The sequence below is a fragment of the Dunckerocampus dactyliophorus genome, chromosome 5 (genome assembly GCF_027744805.1).
Source record: "Dunckerocampus dactyliophorus isolate RoL2022-P2 chromosome 5, RoL_Ddac_1.1, whole genome shotgun sequence".
NCBI classification, from domain to species: domain Eukaryota; kingdom Metazoa; phylum Chordata; class Actinopteri; order Syngnathiformes; family Syngnathidae; genus Dunckerocampus; species Dunckerocampus dactyliophorus.
The window spans coordinates 2688473-2709205 of record NC_072823.1 but is presented as its reverse complement, the minus strand read 5'-3'; the positions used below and the strand labels follow the sequence as shown (position 1 = coordinate 2709205).

At 44.7% G+C, this 20733-nt stretch overlaps 1 protein-coding gene across 2 annotated transcripts in view; it reads right to left on the bottom strand.

Moving 5' to 3' along the window:
• znf423 (zinc finger protein 423) overlaps nucleotides 1–20733 on the bottom strand; it is a 169530-nt gene that overhangs the window by 86301 nt on the left and 62496 nt on the right. For both annotated transcript variants that reach the window (XM_054775407.1, XM_054775408.1), the window contains exons 4-16: nucleotides 9148–9325; nucleotides 7608–7732; nucleotides 7393–7474; nucleotides 7209–7284; nucleotides 5908–6188; nucleotides 5530–5813; nucleotides 4826–5206; nucleotides 4399–4580; nucleotides 2732–3271; nucleotides 2505–2655; nucleotides 1829–2383; nucleotides 1543–1727; nucleotides 340–752 (exon numbers count right to left, since the gene is read on the bottom strand). In XM_054775407.1, the coding sequence (XP_054631382.1) occupies nucleotides 340–752; nucleotides 1543–1727; nucleotides 1829–2383; nucleotides 2505–2655; nucleotides 2732–3271; nucleotides 4399–4580; nucleotides 4826–5206; nucleotides 5530–5813; nucleotides 5908–6188; nucleotides 7209–7284; nucleotides 7393–7474; nucleotides 7608–7732; nucleotides 9148–9325 (3433 nt within the window). The remainder of the gene's footprint in view (nucleotides 1–339; nucleotides 753–1542; nucleotides 1728–1828; nucleotides 2384–2504; nucleotides 2656–2731; nucleotides 3272–4398; nucleotides 4581–4825; nucleotides 5207–5529; nucleotides 5814–5907; nucleotides 6189–7208; nucleotides 7285–7392; nucleotides 7475–7607; nucleotides 7733–9147; nucleotides 9326–20733) is intronic.

Sequence of the window (20733 nt, the reverse complement as noted above, 5' to 3'; positions counted from 1 at the left end):
AAAGGCTCTGGCGGACATTCCTGCAGTCAGCCTGCCTATTGCACACTCGTCTATTGCAAATCATTTGTGGCATTGTGCTGTGTGATAAAACTGCACATTTTGGAGTGGCCTTTTATTGTGGCCAGCCCAAGGCAATAATCATGCGACACCTGTGACGTGGATGGATTATCTCAGCCGAGGAGAAGTGCTCAAGATTTGTGAACAATATTTAAGAGAGGCCTTTTGTGTACATAGTAAAAGGTTTAGATCTTTGAGTGATGGGAGTGAAAACAAAAGTGTTGCCATTCTATTTTTGCCAAGTGTAGCTATATGAAGGATAATATTGTTGAAGTGTGTTACCTGCTCATGCAGTTGGCACAAAGGCCATAAGGCAAGCCATTCACATCCAGCTTCACCAGCTCCCCTTTGTTCTTAAACTCTTTGAGACAAAAAGCGCACTTATACAGCTTGTGCTGCTGCAGCTGCCCGTTGGGGGAGGAAGATGCAGAGCCGTTTCCTGCTCCATTCCCAGATCCCCCTCCGGTTCCTCCAAGAGCGGAACCAGTGGAGAGTTTCTGCATGTGGAAAGTGCCGTGGATCTTTAGCTCCAGGGTGGAAGTGACGGTCTGCATGCAGACTACACAGCGGAAGCCCGTGAGGGAGTTTCGGAGGTCAGGGTGCATCTGGCAGTGCTCTATAAACTCTTCCTCACTGTGCAGGGGCATCTTACAGATTCGACATGTTCCTGTATCCAGGCTCTTACTGTGGGTCACCTGTGAAAGATAGAGAGTAAACAGTGACCAAAGATATGTCATTACAGTGGATCCCCGCATATTTGCAATTCAGCATTCGCCAATTTGGCAAAAAGGCTGGTTTTTTTGTTTTTTTTGGTTAAACATAAGACAGTAATAATTTATGAATGCATGATAATACAGGTGCAATGTACAGCACGCATGTGCCACTGTCAAAAAAGCCCACAATTATTGCATATTTACATCTTTATGCTTCACTGATAATGTTTTTTCTGTCAAGCGTTGAGGTTTTGCAGTTTGTTCGGCGGTCCTTGAACACGCCATAGGTGTGTGCTGAGACCAAAAAGTTAAACTTACACAGCTTAACAAATCCACCCAATAGAAGACAAACTGCAGTGTTAGCGGTCAGTAGTTATACATTTTGTTTTTTTAAATGTGTTTCATAACTGTGTGAGGCATAATTACGGCTCAAACGTGGATTGTATCACGAGTGAACAATGACAATTGAAGAGAGAAAGAGAAGGTTCTAGCGCTGAATGAAATGTAATAATTATTAGTCACTTTTACTGCAAATTAATTTGTAGAAGTATGCGTCAATGTCGAGCTCGTAACGGTTTGGAGGGCGAGACGTGTGTCAAAAATACTGTAGCTATTTTCTGTCAGTTTTGTGCCATTCACGGGGGGTCCTGGGATGCAACCCCCGTGAAAAGCGGGGATATACTGTATTAGCAGAGCACAAAGTAACGATGCTGAGATGTGGTCAAAATGCATGCACATCATCGCATAGATGATGCAATGATCATCACTGTACCTTGTGTTCTGTGAGGGTTAACAAAGAGGGGAATCGTTCACCACATATTGGACACATGTAGTGTTTGGCGGGGCCGCGATGCGTCTGAGCGTGCTCGCGAAGCCCGGTCTCAGAAAAGAATGTTCTGGAACATATGTTGCACTTGTGGTTCCCCTTAATGAAGTCTGCTTTCTTTTTTCGAGAACCTGGTAATTACATGACACAACGGGTTATTAGAGGTAAAGTAATAATAAAACTGCTCAGCAGAATTCAAGTAAAGAATCAGGTAAACTAAAGATGAAGTCACCCGCATCATCATCTCCTGGCCGGATGTTATGGTCACGCAGCCGGTGGTTTTGAAGCAGGGACTCCATGGTGTAGGCTGCTCCACAGATGTCACAGGCGTACATCGGCTCAGAATTGTCCAGCTCCTCCTCGCCCCCACTTGCTTCGTGGCTGTTGGTTGCATCTCCACCCTGGCCGCCTGCTGCCCCAGCAACGCTGTTCTTCAGCAGCATGTTCTGGAGGTCGGCTTGCTCCGCGACCGCCACCGTCGTTCTTTCTGTGGCACTCGCACCGCCGCTACCTCCGCTCCCTCCTCTCTTGGACGACTGAGTCAGGCCATTTGGCGTGCCGTTCTGGCTGCTGCTGCTCCCTGTGCCACCTCCATTGCCGGTGATGTTGCCCCCATCGAAGATGCAGTGCTTCTCCCTGAGGTGTCTCTCCAACAGCGAGATTGCATGGAAGGTTTTGCCACAGAAGCGACACGTGAACTTCTTGCTGTGAGTGGTGATGTGACATTGCAGCTCCACTTCCGTTCCAAACGTCTCTCCGCAGAAGATGCACTTCCTGGGCTTGAGACCTGTGAGACAAGAACCAGGTTCAACCAATGCAACTTTTCATCTTTAAAATGTTTGATCCCAGTCGTCATCATTGCGCAATGAGGACAGGCTTTCCCTCTTTTACTTTACTGGCATGTGTACCTGCTCCAAGCCCTCCAGGGAGGCCTGACCTCTGGCCCAGGTGATTATGCTTAACATGGAGCTGAAGTTCTGTCTCCTTCCTGAAGTCCCAGGCGCAGGCTGTGCAGCGAAACAGCTTCTTCTCATTGCTGTGTTTCACTGCTAAATGAACCTGAATGACAAACAGAAATAGTGTTCTTTTACAAACTTGACACAAGCAATGAGTCAAATTAAAACAAAATACTCACCTGTATGGAGACCTTAGAGTCGAAGACCTCCTGGCAAAGTGTGCAATGGTACAGGACAAATGTGTGCATATCCAGCAGGTGTTTCTGCAGGTCATCCACCGAGGAGAACTGCTTATCGCAGCTCTCACACACATACTGAGTGGACGTGGTTGTGTAGTGCACAGTCAGGTGTTGCAACAACGCCTCCTGAGATTCAAAGTCCTCCTTGTTACACTGTGGGCATGACTGCCGCCTCAGCAGCATCTCCAGGTGCGACTTCAAGTGCGCTTGGAAACCCTCAAAGCTGGCAAATCGCAGATCGCACTGGTTACAGGGGTAGTCCCCGTTGCTCCCTATGGAAGGGGTGGAGTCTCCTCCCAGTCTGTGGCGTTTCGGGGAGGAGATCTCGACATCAGAAGAGGCGGGGCTTAGGTCGGCCATCTTCGCTTGCCTCTTGTTGTTAGCCAATGGAATGTTCTTGTGGTTCTCCTTTATGTGCTTGGTGAGCTTCAGGAGTGAGCCGAAGATGGGAGAATTGGTGCAGTACGGACAGGAGTACACCTGAGCATGGAATAGAATTTAAATGTCTTTTGCGAGTACAAGGGTTACTGTCACAGAACGTATTTGCAGGCTTGCTACTAGATTTTTTTTATTTTTTAATCCCAAGAGGGAAAATAGGGAGATAAACAGACAACGCTGCCATAAACAGCGGTGCGAAAAAGTGTTTGCCCCCTTCCTGATTTTTCATCTAAGAGGTCACAAAAGACCCCACAACAACAACCAAAGAGCTGCAGGCCTCACTTGCCGCAGTTAAGGTCAGCGTTCATGACTCCACCATGACCAAGACACTGGGCAAAAGAGGCCTGCATGGCAGAGTTCCAAGACCAAAACCACTGCTGAACAAGAAGAACATTAAGGCTCGTCTCAATTCTGCCAGAAAAAAATGTGATGATCCCCAAGACCTTTGGGAAAATACTCTGGTCTGATGAGACAAAAGTTACACTTTTTGGAAGGTGTGTGTCACATTACGTCTTGCGTAAAAGTAATGTCGCATGTCAGAAAAACATCATCATACCAAGAGTAAAATATCGTGGTGACCTCAAACTGAAACCAATTTGGATTCTGCAGCAGGACAATGATCCAAAACACACCAGCAAGTCCACCTCTGAATGGCTGAAGAAAAACAAAATGAAGACTTTGGAGTGGCCTTTTCCGAGTCCTGACCTGAATCCTATTGAGATGCTGTGGCATGACCTTAAAAAGGCGCTTCATGCTGGAAAACCCTCCAATGTGACTGAATGACAACAATTCTGCAAAGATGAGTGGGGCAAAATTCCTCCCCAGCGCTGTAAGAGACTCATTGCAAGTTATCACAAAGGCTTGATTGCAGTTGTTGCTGCTAAGCGGGGCCCAACCACTTATTAGGTTTAGTGGGCAATCACTTTTTCACACAGGACCATGTAGCTTCGGATTTTTTTTTCTCCATTAATAATAAAAAGTTTCATTCAAAAATGCCATTTTGTGTTCGGTTGTGTTGTCAATGACTAATATTTAAATTTGTTTGATGATATGAAACATTTAAGTGTGACAAAACATGCCAAGAAATAGGAAATCAGGAAGGGGGCAAACACTTTTTCACACCACTGCACTACAAACTTTGTAGGCGCGAATATGTCCTTCCTGCTTACCTCCATGAAGGATTGGGATGCGGACTGCAGCACCGGAGACTCCAGTTTGGCCACACCGCCACCAGGCGGAGCCCCGCCCCCCATGGCTGATGTGCAGTGAGTCTGTTGAATATGTTCCGTCAATGAAGACTCCGTCAGAAATCCCATAGAGCACTGGTTGCAGAAGAAGGCATGGTTCCCTTCTGTGGTGGAGGACCACAATGTTACTAACAAATACAATATTTAGAGTATGTATCCTATCACACACATCCTATCACACATGCAAATCATCCCATTCCATGCCTTGCTTTTAATTAATGGGGAAACATTCCGATTGATACTCCCATGAAAAGGTTCCACCGTACAAATCCACCGTATAAACCATTTTACTTTACTTGACATTACGTTTAATGGTCATTCCATATGTTAATGCAAGCATTTTTCTCACCTAATGTGGTGGAGCCTGCCATAATCCCACCAGGTAGACAGTGGGAAACTCTGATATGTTCTTGCAGTGAGTTGATGTCTCCAAACATGTCTGGACAGTAGTTGCAATGGAACGCTGTCACATTAGTGAACTGCAGCAGGGGAAAAGCTGCCGCTGCTGGGCTTGTGGCTCCTCCGCTGGAACGGTGGGCTTTGCGCACATGTTCATTGAGATTGTAGAGAGTCGGTAATGTGTCCAGGCAGAGCTGACATGTATGGCTCTGCTGTGGCTTATCAGCATGGATGGTCTTTAAATGGATCTCCAACACAGCGAGGCTATTGAAGTCTCTCTTCGAGCAGTAGGGGCAAGAGTACGTCACTTTACCCCAGCTTCCTCTTCCACCTACAGAGGTGGACGCACAATGGGTCAGTTAAATAAATAAACAGCATCTCACATACGTCTTCTCCAGGGACAACACTACCACTACTGTGCTTGACTACAGGCAATATCCAATTATCTTGGTACTTGCTTGTATTGCCAGCTATGAGTATTTCGATAATAATGGCAGTGGATAAATCTATACTGCTATACAAGCTGTACACTGACAACTCTGAAGTTTATCCACCTTTCAGTTCTACAGTATTGTCCCTTGAGAAGAATAAAAATGGCTGCTGAAGTATGAGGAATGTAAATCAGTGCAAGTCAAAACAATATCAATAGCGCACCTCCACCTGGATGCCCCAAGCTTATCCCTATCTCTTCTCCGCTGTCGTTGCCTCTTCTGCGTCCTCGTTCGCTGCCCTGGCCGGGCTTCAGGGTTGAGTCAGGTGTGGATCCTCTCTCCAGGCTGGCGCTGGAGTCTGGAGTAGCCGAACTCATTGAAGCAACGCTCCCCAGTGCAGGGTCGGGACTGGCAGCACTATGATTGGAAGAGTCAGGTTGGCGGTGGCTGTCTAGGTGGCAGTAGACATCCTCAACAGAGGGGAATTGCTCCGAACAAACAGGACATCTGCAGATACACAAAAAAAAACAAACAATAACAAAACATCAACAAGTCTTGTATTGCTTACTTAGCGAAGTTGATGAAAAAGGTTGCTAGTTACTTGTGTTTGCGGTTGGCATGCTGCGTTTCAATATGAGTGATGAGTGAGGCCTCGTCGAGAAAGATCTCAGGACAGTGGATGCACTGCAAGTCGGCACGGTCAGACAGTTGAGGGTGCCTGGTCAGGACGTGTTTCTCCAGCTCATCGGTCTGGCTGAAGGTCTCCTCACAGTAATCACACATGTACAGGTCCTGTTCCAGGTCAACCTCTCCTCCAGCTGCCTTCTTCCCTCCATCCTTCTCGCTCCTCAGTGCAAGGTGCTCTCTGTTCTTTCGGTGAGCCTGCCGCAGAGAGATATCTTCATAAAAGTGTGAACTATTGTGTTACATTCCTGAAACACCAGCGAACGGTGAAAAACGCGCAATTGATAGGCCAATAAAAATGTCTATTTTTGACACAAAAATTAAAATGTAATATAATATGCAAAAATGTATAATAATGAAATATCTCGATGTGGGAATCCACTGTAATCATATGAGGGTTTTCTATTTTTATCTATTTTGACACAAAAAATAATAACACAACATAAAATGCAAAATTTGAAAAAAATAAAAACAATTTTTTTTTTTTGACCGAAAATCCATGGGGGGGGGTCAGACTACCCCACGGCAGTTGTGGTAACAGATATAGATTACCATCACCAGCGTGTGACAGACGAGTGAATGAAAGGTTCACTTTTCCGTCTATACTATTCCGCCTATGAAGTGTTTTGAAAAAAAATTTCAAAAAGCGCCAACAACACTTATTGTCATTAACATTGTTACGCCAAAGAACTACTTTACTGGCCGAGTGACACCTTACCACACCACACGCTCACTCAGAGCTTGTCAGCGCCGTGTTCACAACACGTCAGGCCACTCCCGAAAGGTAAGGCTACATATTGGAGCTGCGGCCACTGTGTTTTTGGTTTTGAGTTTGGAAAAGTCAACGCTAGGTGTAGCGCTCCTTTCTATGTTGCTATGTGAAATCAAGTGTGCCCAGGAAAAAAGTTCCGGGAATGCTGAAAACGACCCAAAGACTGTAAGTATTACATGTTATCACGAATGCGCTGGTTACTACATGGATATGAAATGATAAAACGTTTTTGGAGGTGTTTTAATAGCGGGCTTTCTAGGTGGAATGGGTTTGTCCCATGAGTAGCATTGATGAGTTGCCTCTTTTTATCTGTTTTCATATCTTTAGAACACACAGAAAAGAGAAAGACGTGCGTTCGTGTCTCACATAAGGATTGTGGATGATGGGCAAATTTCCACAGAAAGTGCAGTTTTGCTTTAAATCATACAGTTGGGCAGTAAGTATACCTGCATGTGGCTCTGCAGGGACGAAGTGGAGGAGAAGCCTCGTTTGCACACGCTGCACTTAAATGGTTTGCTGGAGCTGTATGTGTGAATTGAAAAAAAAAATCACACCCAGGATCAATCAAAAGCAACCACTTTCATTTAAAAGCAGACATTTAGTACGCATGACGTCTAAGAGAGGGTTTACCTGTGTGTCTTGAGATGGATCTTTAGATGATCAGAGCGAGAAAATGCAGCTTCACACTCCTGACAACTGTACTTCTTATCCCCTGGATTGGTTGACAGATTGAGAAGAGAGCGGATATAAGCCGGTGTGGAATTGGTGTGTTGTTACCGACCGCTACACCTACTAGCAGAAGGAATAAAAAATGAATTCCACTTTGTGATGATTTCGGAGCTGACCCGTGTGGAGTTTGACATGGCGGTCTCTGCTCCTCTTGTGCTTGAAGAGACGACTGCAGAAGGTGCACTTGAAAGGCAGCTTGTCACTGTGTATCTGCTCGTGGCGCTTCAGGTAGCTGAGGCGGCTGGAAATGGGAATTAGAGAACAGGAGATGTGGAAGTGAAATACTTATGATTGTTTGCTTATGATGCAAATGGCTCAATTATGGCCCAAGTCGTTTGCTGCTTAAAGAGGCGCCATCCTGCTCATTTCAGGGGCTTTTAAAAGGACATTGGGTCCAAGTGGGACGCTAGAGTACATTTATTTTAAATAAATACTCCATAAAGGTCATGTTGTGTACATGCATGGTAAATCGGTAGATATGCATTCTTCCCGTGGCTGACATGCTCGGATTTGGCAGCCTCATCCCTCCCCAACCACGCCTACTGTGTTGTGATTGGTCAGGGTGGCACTTACAGTAGGTTGAACGAAATGTGTTTTCTGTGGACAAAAATGCCTATTTTCAAAACAATGTTTTTTCTTAATTTGCAGCAATCCACTAGAGTTCTAACTTTTTGTAAGTAGTGTATTTAAGTTAGGATTATACTTAAAATGATTTCACTTTGTGTGAGCATAAAATAGCTATAACTCCTAATCTGCAAAGGTCATCTTTAATTTATTATTATTTTTTTTACAACCTTTAACTCCATTTTTCCAAAGGGCAACCCCGTCAGTACCGGCTATTTTAGACGATTTTGACTGATCTTTCAAGGCACATACAATATTTAGTCCTACGGCTAAATAAACATGGAACCTACCACAAGAAAGATTCAAATCCCGTCTTTCATCAGAAAAAAAAGTTTGTTTCTACCTTTTTCCGTTCTTTAGTAAATCGGCAGTGGAACATAGGTAAGTTTCAGGAAAATATCAGTTCCTGACTAGAAAAGGGAGAAGACCAGCTTTTTCTGAAAAGATACATTTCACTTTGACACCTTTTTTTTGGGTGGGGGGGCTTTTGTGACAGCTCAAATATCTAAACAACTCTACCAACATAAGCAACACAAGAAAGGGGTTGTCTTACATCAAAATAACTATTTATTTACAAATATAACACCATGAACTATTTACAATTTTCACATTTGGAGCTGAACTATGTGCGTGTGTGTGTGTGTGTGTGCGTGCGTGCACATGCATTCGTCAAAATTTCCCTGCAATTCGTAACCTTCTGCAAGCTACACTCCTCCACGCTCGTTGACTTCCTCCTTCCTGTCATGTGTGATTCTTCCATCATCCCTGCCGAGCTCTTATGCACATGCACTTCTGCCGTTTTTATGGTTTAAAATTGCTCTGAAGTGAAATGCATTAATGGAGAGTTGCGTCATCACCCCCTTTTTGCCTCTCGAGCAAAAAAATGGAAAAGACATGTATAAATACGTTGTTGGGGTCAGGTGTTTGGGTTTATAAAAACGATACGTCTTTGCTATTGAATGAGTTAAAATAACGCTAAACGTCAACACTCCAATCACCTCTTAAATTTTCAAAATGTGTCCAGTGTGATACCTGAAGGACTTGTCGCAGAACTGACACGGGTACGGCAGACCCGCGCCTCCTTCTTCCTCGCCACCCGTGGCCGTGCCCAGGTCGCAGCAGCCGTCGGGCATCTGCGAAGGCGACGCCACGTCTTTACTGGAGGGTGAGGACGGCACCCAGGACAGCCCAGCTGGATCGTCATCACCGTCTGGCCAGAAAAAGGGGGCAGACAGTGTTGTTGTTTCACAGTACTTCAGATGTATTGCCTGCTAAAGAGAAAAAGTACATAGCCACAGGAGTTGTCCCTCCCCCTACCAAAAAAAAAAAAGAAAATTGCAATTAGAGCACAGACAGAGAAGGGGTAAAACAGGGAGCATTAGAATGATTAATACCAAGTTACATCTTTCTTGGAAGGCAAGAGACAGCCTGTGGGAGTTCTCAAATGAGAAAGAGAGTGTATAAACAAAAAAATAAACACATTTATCCTGGTTACACACTCACATGCAAACACAGAAGGCAAATGAGGGTGGCAGAGATAAAGAGAATGAAACAGAAGAAAGAGACATACTCCAGCAGCAGCAACATCTAAATAGAAGGCTCCAAGAACTATGTATCCCCTACTGGGCCCAGAAATAAGGACAGAGTGTATTTTCTCTCCCTTTATCCTCCCTCTGCAGCCATCCTTCATTCCATCCCTCCCTCCCATCCCTCCCCTCATCCCTGAGGACCAGAGATCCGCCTCATCATATTTTCATTAGGGCCTTGGCAGATTGAAACGTCTGAATAGCGATTAGGAGATATGCAGGGCTGTGCGAGACTGCTGTACTCGCTCCCTATATGCCTTTAACATGCTCACGTTGCACTTTTTTCTTTGCTCCCTTGACTATGCGAGAGGTTAAATCCTGTGTAGTCTGACACGGGGTAAAAGAAAGGCCACAACTGCTTTAGAAGACACGTAAGAAAAGCTTTGAAAGGACAAAGAGGGGACTGAAAAAATGCCCGACATTGTTCTGTTTGCTCCGGTGCGCCGTGGAAGAGCGCGGCTGTTTTGCGTTTGCAAAACGGAGAAAGCAGAGGTCGTTAGCTTGGGGGGGGTCCAATATTACAGCAACGCAAACGCCGGGCCACATGAGCACCCACATGGGTGACACTGGGAACTTTCTCCTGATAATTTGACAACTCTAACTGAAGCATGCACCGCTACACTCCAAGCATCTTACGTGTGTGTGTGCGTGTGTGTGTGTGTGTGTGTGTGTACTCTACTGTATACTACATGACAGAGTGACCTGCAACAGATTCTTGTCATAAATAGATTTGTAGGAAAAATGTAGGTATAGTGACCAGCAAATACAACTCTGCAGGGGGTCTTGGTTAAAAAAAGAAAAAGGAACCATAAAAGCATTCACTATAACTCTCACTCAAACAAACAAGAATGCAGAACATGTCAAATGCTGCACAGAATGAATTTCAGTCTTGTTTTTTTAACCATTAAATAAACTGGCCATGCTTTGCAGCCACCCAAAACAACTGATCAAGGCAGGTCACCAACAAACTATTCTAAGGACACTGTGAGTGCTTACTATAAAAATAATACTAATTTGTACTCATTTATAACCCGCAGGGCATGCGGGGAAGCCCACACACACACTACCCCAACAGGAAGTTACCCAGCAGGCCTTGCAGGTTATAAATGACTATACAGTCATCACTCGCTCCTTTGCACTTCAGATTTCACAGCTTCGCTGATCTTATTCATGGACACATCATGCCGTTTCGTGGCTGAATACATTCTGTAGTCAAAAATACACTTTTGTAATGTTGCCCATCGTCCACGATCCTTATGTGAGACACGGGCACACATGGTATTTGTCTTCTCTGTGCGTTGTAAAGAAATAAAAACAGCTAAAATGTAAACGTGCGCCACATAAACCATCTCGAGCTCTGAGAGGCTCAGGGACTGGTCTCCTGCGGGTGCCAAGAGTCAGGACGAAACACGGTGGGGCTGCGTTTCAGTTTTATGCTGCCAAAATCTGGAACAACCTTCCAGAAGATGCGCGACAATCCTCAACCTTGGCGGTGTTTAAATCCAAGCTGAAAACACTTTTATTCAACTGTGCATATGACAACTGAAAGTACTCGTATTTGTTTTTTTGGGGGGTTTTATGGAATGATTAATGGAACTTTATGATTGTATGAAGTGATTTTATCCTTTCTGTTAAGCACTTTGACTTACATTGTTTATGAATTGTGTTATATTGTTATAAATAAACTTGCTTTGCTTAAAAAGAGGCAGGGAATGAATGCATGCAATGGGACACACCTATGCTGTCTACAAAGCCCGCTATTAAAAAGCCTCCAACAAGGTTTTATGGTTTTACATATTCCTGATAACATGTAATACTTACAGTATTTTGCCGTACTTTGGTTATTTTAAGCACTAGCAGAACTTCCTAGGAATCCTACTGCGAGTAAATTCACTTATCACAGTCGGGTGTGGAACCAATTAACCACTATTAACGAGGGGTTCCCGTATATTAGTGTGCAAGTGTTTATTTCCCCAGAGAGTCCATGTGGTGCAGTTAGATTGTGTTTTTGGTTGCACCGTGAACGAGAGTGGTATTTGGTTTGCTGACCTCCTGCTGGTTTGCGTCTGCATTCGTCCACGCCACATATTCCTGAGCCTGTTTTTAATGGCCGTGGCCGTGTTGTAAAAATACAATGAAATACGGCCCACATCAAAACACTACAAAACTTAACAGGTTAGGAGACAAAAGGTCGTGATGTTAGCAGAAAAAGTACAAGTTGAATATCATGTCAACTGCCAAACAGTACTAAAAAACTCAACCTAAAAAGCGTGCTAAAAATGTGCTTCGTCACATACAACACAAGGCTGGCATTCAGGTAGCAGGTACAATTCATTTGAGGCTTGTTTGGCCCACTCAAGAAAAAAAAAACAAAGAAAAACGTCAGATTTTGTTTCGTTTTGGAATGCTTTGGTTTTAGTGACATTTGGGGATGTCAAAATGTGAAAAACTGCTCTATACTTGAGAACAAGACAGCGAGATTGCATCGAATGGTTTTCAATACAAAAGGTGAAAATGTAAGAAAGATTAAATATCTGAAATTAAGGTCAAAATGTCCATTTTTGACAACAAAAAAAACCCCAAAACCTTTTTAGTTGATAGACAGTTTCTATGTTCCAACAAGATACTTGACGTAAGTAATATTTATACTGGCATCTGACATATATACAGTATTGGGAAAAATAAGCAAGAAATGGTCTTTTTAGTCAAAAAATAAACACTTTTCACCTTAATTTGACATATTTAATCAATATCTGCCAAACCTCCGGTGATGCAAATGTTGACAGTTATGTTTCGATCAGTTTTGAATTTGATATTTGCTCAGGACGCCGAAAAAAATAAAGACACAAAAAGCAAAAGCAAAGCAGATGGAGAAAATCAACTCCTTTAAACACGACGCAAGGAGTGACTCAGTGAGGATTTCATGTTTGTGAGCTGGGAAAGTCAGAGGAAGTAAGATGTGAAGAACGAGAGGGACTGAACTAGGGAGATTGGGTCAGAGCAAGAGGGAGAAATCACTTTTTAAAGGGTGGGGCGGAGGGATGTTGAGAAAGAATGGGAGGAGAGATTAGCGTCATTAAAGAGCCCTAATCCTCTGACTAGCGTGGCTGGCGCTAAAATGGAGGATCACACGGCTTTTTAACGGCGCCTTTGTCAGTCGGCCACGAGGGGACCCGGCAAGACAAGGCCGAATGGCAAACCGGGAGAAGAAGTTGGGAGATGGGGAGGGAAGGAGAAGAGGGGGCGGGAGCAGAGGAAATTTCGGTGAAAAGTTAAATTCTAGAAGAAACCTCGAGAGGGGGGACATTAAGGGTGGATGGATGCTGTATCTTTTTTTGCAGGGGCGCTTTGGGGGAAAAAAAGAAACTGTAGTTTTAAAAAAGGTGCATGGGGGGGTTGGTTGATGCATGTTGTTAATACACCCCCCTTCCCCTCCTTTCTTATTGTCTTCTTCTCTTGCTAACGAAATCGAGGAGAGAAGCAAAGTGGAGGACCGCGGGGCCCCAAGTGTTCTGTTCCCGCTTTATCTCTCACTCTGCAGTCTCCTTGCACGTCATCCCTCCCTCTGTCCCCAGCAGTCCCTCTCCGACTACCTCCCTGCCTCCCTCCCTCTGTCAGCTTTCATGTTGTTACTCATTATAGTACTCCATCCATCCCTCCGTCTCCAACAGTCTCCCCTACTGCTGCTGGCCTTCACCTCGGTGTCTCAGGCTGGACAGCAAGGAGGCTGGTGGGGGGGGCGACATATTGAATGTGAAAAGACAGCAACTCCATCGTAGGGAGACAATAATGTTATCACTTTTGTCTAAATGCAAAAATAAAAGCATGCACCCTTGTATGAGTGCTAAGTGTCCAAGAAGTAGAAATGGTCATGGTGGAAGACAGGGTACTTGCATCGCTCCTATACTGTATCCCCCCACGCATGCAAACATCACGAAAGAGCTTTCAAATGGTGCCATGTTTGTCATTTTTCATGACTTTATTCATTTCCATAAACTGCTCTTTTTTGGGGGGGGAATTGTGCCCATCATCCACAATGTGATCATTGTGAGACATGTGAGACATGAACACGTGTTTCTCTTTTCTGTGCGTTCAAGAGCGATAAAAACAGATAAAAAGACGCGGCTAAGAATGCACGTAACTTATTCCGCCTATAAAGCTTTCTGGAAAAAAAAAGCTCCATTTTGCTCCATAATGTGACCTGCATGTGTGACCGAGCTACAGCGACATTATTATTATTATTATTATTAACATGGCTATGCCAATCAAACTAGGTTACTGGTGTACTGACACCTTGCCACAATGATACCAGGAGGATATGCGTACCCAGGCTTTTGTCTTTGAATGCATGAGTTCAGTATGTCTTCTGAGTGCCTTATATTTGTATTTTAGTTCATTTATCCTTTTTTTATGCTTGAAAATTCTTAAACTGGGCAAAAAAAACCCCACGTACAATTGGCTTAAATATGCATATTTTTGACAAATATTAGGCTGTCGTTAACCGTGAAACAGTCAGTAAATGCCATCTTTTTTTAATGACTATATTTGGAAAAGGCGTGATAGCGTGACGCTGTGCAAGTCCAATGCAAAGTGGCGAGGGGCGACTGTCACTGTATACTGGAATGCTGCATGTGTGTGGAACCTCCAAGCTTTCCAATGACATACACTGCACACGGAACACGAAAAAATAGGCGGGCCAAGGTTTTTTTTTTATCAGGTTTTATAATTTATTGCTTTTCAATCAATTATTGGTGATGATGCGTTATCGAGAATCATCATCTCAAATGGATTCAGCTTCACATTTACCTATTTCGACACAACCGTTCCTCCTCCCGAGTCGCTCCACCTTGTCGTCAGGCCACTAACCAGAACATTGCCTTCATCCACGAGTCCCCTGCTGACCTCCTACCCCTCCATCCTTCACCCTCTACCTGCCACTGCTCCCCAGGCCTCCTGCGATTGCCCCAGGCTGCTCTTGGCGAGTGCAGACAACAACTGATCACTCTGGGCAGACATGAACACACTCATCATTCTTACTTTCTGAAAAAAAAAACAAAAAAAAAACGGACGTTCATCTGCACGGTGAATCCAAAATCACAGTAGTGAGGCTGATGGGGGTTCAAAAGAGTTGACGTGACTGAAATAACGGAAGAAAGAGCCCTACCTGGCTCCGTGGTTATCTTGTGAGTTGGCATGGCAACTGATCAGCCACGCACAGCTTATTGGTTGCCATGCGTCATGAGAATTGCGCAGCAGGAAGGTTTATTTGACCAGTCTGATTGTTTGCTTGAAACGACCTGTTGCGTAAAGTATGATGGAACTGTAAAAAGGGCCTTATATTCCTGAAAAAGAACATGGAGTCACAGGCGGGAGATGTGGAAGATGTGGGTTCGAATCTCCTGTTGGACATCTCCGTGTGGAGTTTGCATGTTCTCCTGGTGCGTGCGTGGGTTTTCTCCGGGCACTCCGGTGTCCCCCCGCATTCCAAAAATATGCATGTTAGGTCAGGAGGTGACTCCAATTTGTCCACAGCTACGAATGGGAGTCCAGGGCGTACCCTGCCTGTCGCCCAAAGTCAGCTGGGACAGGCTTTAGCACACCCCCGCGACCCCATTAAGGATTAAGCGGCATCGAAAATGAATGAATGAATGACACATTTTGCTATTCGTGTTTTTTTTTTTCCGCCGAGACACTTCGATTGCATGGCAACAACATGGCTGCGGCCTGACTGACAAGCAAAGTGCAAACAATTAGGAGATTTTCATTCCAGCGTTCTTTTACAGTATATTACGTACGCATACGTATTTACGTATTGCTGTCGTCCTTGTAGGTCACATGGGGTGCAGTCTGTTGGGAGGAACACTACATACGTGTTGCAAAGAGCGCAGACCAGAAGAATGGTAACACAGTCTGTCCGGGGCTTGAACCCTTGAGGATGCTATGGATGGACAAACAAACACACAAACACACACTATGCAGGCAGTGGGGACCCTCACCTTCTGCCCTGGGAAAGGGTCCGGCTGCTTTGGATGCTTTTGGGTGCCAACTGCTCCATATGGGCAGTGTGCGTGTGTGTGTTCGTGCCAGTGTGTTTGAGGGCAGAAGGTTATGGGCAGGGGGCTAAGAATGGGGGTGGGCGGACAGTTTACTTTGTCCATTACCTACTGCAAAATGTTGCATACACAGGGGGTCCCCGCACACTGGAGATTCAGCATCCACAGCCCCGCAACTTTGCCGATTTTTGGTAATTCTTGTTCTCCACCATAATTTGGTAATAATTTATAAATACGCGATAACACAGTTAAAGGTACAGCAAAGATGTACCACTGTTTAAAAAGCCCACAATTTTCATTAGTTTTTTGTTTTTTTTTGTGGAGCATTTATACTTGTTCAGCAGACCTTGAATGCACCATAGTTTGTTTGGCTACGTTAGCACTAGCATCAGGCAGGCAAAACACAGCCTCAATGCTTGCACGGTGGTGCACACACTTTAATATATGATCAGAAATTGGTACTGGAATTACAACAAGCAAACAGTTGGGGTTATGCAGACGCGGCTCGGAGAAACGCCTTCTTTCGTCTGCTAGGTACTAGCGAAGGGCTTGGTGATATATCAATATTTTGAAAATATCAATATTTCTTTTAAGCACAATATCAAAAACAAGCATATCGTTCACATCGATATAGACTGGACGTGATGCGGAGGTCTCACGTTTCAAGACGGCGCCGCCCGAGTGTCAGCGAGTTCCAGCAGCTCTGTACTCCCCCCCCACGTTTTTAGTGTTTGAAAGTGCTTTTTTCGTACTTTGTTATTGTTTTGCGCCATAGCGACACCTTAAGCAAGTGTGCAGCTACGGATGTTCATCTTGTTACGTTTGTAGCTTGCCTCTTGCCTTGTTGCGGGAGACGCATTCATTCACGGCTTCGTTGGTTTCACTCGGAGCAGCTGTTAGCTTTGAGCCACACACCCCTTCGCTAAGCCGAGTGACCAGAGATCCCCGCGGAGATACCGAGGCCGCATAGCGGGAGTGAAGCGCCGACAGCGGGAAAGACGGTATAAACCACGTTGATCATCTGTCATCAGGGGGAACGTGAGATCTCTCCCCAACGAGATGGAAGAGCGAGTGGCGCTGACCCGGCTGCAGACGGGCTACCGTGATTAAGAATGAAGATAATATTTCACTTTTTTCTAAATTTATTTCAGAAAGAGAATGGACTTTTTTACATTTTAGTAAAACATATTTAGATTTGACTTTGTCTAACCTCACTTTGTGGAAAAAAATATCGGGCTATATATGGCATATCGATATTCAGCCTAAATGTATCGGCATATCACTTCTGGCCCATATCGCGCAGACCTACACTAGCGCTAGCCTGACGACCTGGCTAAAGGCTAGACCGTGGATCTGATTCCATCCGACCGTCATACAATATATCGGTGTGTATCTATAATTTTTATGCTTTAAATGCGTTTAGTAAGTGTGTTCGGCATATTTATGGCTTAAACCCGATTTGTGTTACGAGGGAATAATGGAGCGAGAGGGAGAGAAGGCGGAGGGGAAGCTTCTGGAGCTTGAGCGAGTCTAATAATTGCAAGAGTCACTTGTATTGCAAATGCTGATCCGAAAGCAAAAGGGGACGGGGGGGTGTTGTACTGTGTTTCGAAAACATTTTTATGGGAATATTATGTGAAACTGTGACGCCAAAACCTCTGTTATAGATGAAGAAAAAAGAAAAAAACAGGAGGGATCTTGTCCTCCCCTGTGAAATTTTCCACGCGCCCCCACAGTTTGAGAAACTGCTTTATGGTGACGGTTTTTGATGACGACAGTTGAGATCCCAAACCCAAGCTATTTGTACTTCTATTATTTTCTATGGTAAAAACTGTTTTAAGAGGTTCCGTTCCATACGACCCTTAGCCACAATGTCCTCATTTTCCCTTCCAACTCTTACTCATCAACCCTTTAGCGTGATGTGGACTTATTTCCTGTGATCGCCAGCGGTCAGGGCAGCAAGCGAAAAGCACCTAAAAAGGGTCAGTGGCTCTATTCCCTTGATGACAAATTCCTCATCACTCCCTCTCTCTGTCCCACTTTCTGTCCATCTTTGTCTGCTGTTTGTTCGCTCATAAATGAGAACCAGCTGTCAGGCAGAGTGTTAGATAAACAACAACACCATGCCAACGCACACATAAACACCACATATGGACACAGGCCTGTATGAAGGTAAACACACACACACACACACACACACAATGACGTGGTCACATTGTGCGCTACGATTGCTGTCGGCTATATCGTCTATTTATAAGAATGAGGTTTGGTGGAATGACAGACCGCTCGCTAACCTAGAAACACGCTCACCTGAGTCATGCATGCGCAGAAAACACACAGTTGCACACAAGGAGGCCCTTGGATGTTTACACAAGTAGTCACAGATGGACTGGCTTGGCTGTAATAATGCACAGGTTGATGAATAATACCAGCCGTGTTACATCTGAAGTGCTACCTTGTGAATAGTAATACATCATGAGCATTGAGGAAGATCATCCTATAGATCAATTTGTGTATTCATCTACTAGAAATGGACCTGGTTATTTGAATGGATTACACAGACGCAAACACCAGCCCTTCCTCATTAACCTACGTGTAAATGGGACCTATAAATAAGTGATGCAGGCAGCTGGAGCTCGCCTTTCAAAAACATAAACATGCAGTTACACACATATGCGCACAGGTAAATAAACAAACCCATTTTTGGCTGAATAAATACAACCAACATGCAAAGGAAGGCTTTCTCCTCGAGCCTCCGCCTGATGCAGTGCAGGAACATAAACTCCCATGATGAGGCTGCTGAGAGTGATGAGAATAAAAAATGAGTGGGAATGAGAGACAGACAGTAAGGCAATGAGGCTCAGAAGACCCAGGGGAGCATGACAGAGGGGGGTCTTGTGCTCAGGGGAACCCAGAAAGCAAGCTGCGAGAGGCGGGTACCTCCAGCTTGCCATTCCTCTCCCCTCCCTTCCCTTCTGGAGGATAGGAGCCTGGACAGCCCCCTAGTCACAACTCGTAAACCCCCCATGAGTGGAATTCATGCACGCACACACACACACACACACACTAAAGAGTGGTCCCCAGGGGAACGGAGAAACAGAGCAGAACACCTGGACCTGCCATTAGTGGCACATTCAGGGATTAGGGGCACAGACGGCAAGAGAGAATGCACACTGGGATTGGCGCTCATAGGCTATAGGCTGAAAGTAATAAATAATAAACATTCACAAGCGTATACGGCACATAATGCACATGCACTTCCAACACAGATAGCAAAATAAGAGTATTTTTCGCTTGGAAATGCTAGTGCACTCTGTGTGTAAATATGATACATCATGATTTTACATGCAGCAAAATAATGGAAGCAAAATATTAGAAATGTAGTGCAGTTCTACTCCAAAACTACAACCACATGTTCTAAGACGTTCTGGTTTGCGAGCTCATGTTCACACCCACCAATTGCACGAGGGAGTCACTTGTGTTGCTTTTCTGCCACCTGGACAGTGCGCTGTGTAGAATAATTACTCATGCAATAAACCTTTTGCTCCCGCGAGAGAGCTGACATTACCAGCTGAGGGTCAAGGACGTCGGGAGATTAAAAGGAGAAAAAAGGAAGAGAGATGAAGGCGGAGTAATGACAAACAGAAAGGCGGTGGCGGGAAAACGGAAAGAATTAAAAAACAAAGGCAAGTTGTCTGAAGGAATCTAGACCAAAAAAGTAGCTAGCATGACAAACTATTCATTACATGTTTTGATTTTTGTCTTGATTTGTACTAAATGCAAATCACTTAAACTTGAGTTTCCGTGAGTCAATGACACTTGAGTCTTTGTTGAGCACCCGTGAGTCAAACCTTCATCGACCGACCACTGGTTGAGTCAGAGAAGAAACTCAAGTCTCTGTCAACCACTTGTTAGCCTGTGAAATTCAAGTCTTTGACGCGCACTCATTAGTCAGTGAACTCAAGTCTTCGTGAAGCACCCGTGAGTCAGCAAAATCTGAGTCCTTGTTGCAAAGCTCGAGTCTTCATCGAGCACCCGTGAGACAGAGAAATTCGAGTCGTCATCAAGCACTCATTAGTCAGTGAACTCGAGTCTCTGTCGAGCTCCCGTGAGTCAGCGAAACTCAAGTCTTCATTTTCAAGTCTTCGGTGATGTGTGAGTCTGTGAAATTTGACCGTTTGTCGACCACCCGTTAGTCAGCTGAACTCGAGTCTTTTTCAAGCACCTTTTGCTTTTTCCGTGGAGGCTAACACATTCAGACAAATACAGTTAGGGTAAAAGCTAGCAGCAGCAGGGGTGAGCAACTGAACAAGTTCACAGAGACGAGCACCTGTGAGTCCCGTTTCAGTGAACAATTCACGAGTTTTGAACAACTCATTCATGACTCGCACATCTCTATTAGATACACTTAATCTCGTTATAAAGTACTGCGTCAATACTCAGGACAATCCCTCATCATCAGTACCGAGTATCTCACATGCACAACTAAAAAAACAACAAAAAAAATAGTGTTGTGGTTATGTGAGCTGTACAGAATGCAGCTAAGCGTATAATATATGTATGCTACTTTCACACGCTCCGCATGCTAACTCCTTGAAAAGCAGTTGACATCATTTACTGTTTTGGAGACTAGGAGGCCAACATATGCCATCAAGGCGGGTTGGGAAGGGAATAATCCCCAAGTATCAAGTCCAATGTGACGTTGGAGACGGAGACGTTTAAAAACAACTGTCTGGAAAAAAAGGCTCCTGGGTGAATGAAAGACCACACACTGGCTGCAACAAAGACCAGTGCTCAGACACACACAGGGAGGGATGTATGGACAGAAACAAAGATGGGTTTAGGACTTAAGTGTGTGTGTGTGTTGTGTGGAAGTGGGTGTGCGTGAGCTGGTGACATGAAACAGATCAAAGTGCGGAAAGGTCAGCAGGGCAGAGAAGGAGAGGGAGGACAGGGGGTCCCATAATTGCAAACTACAT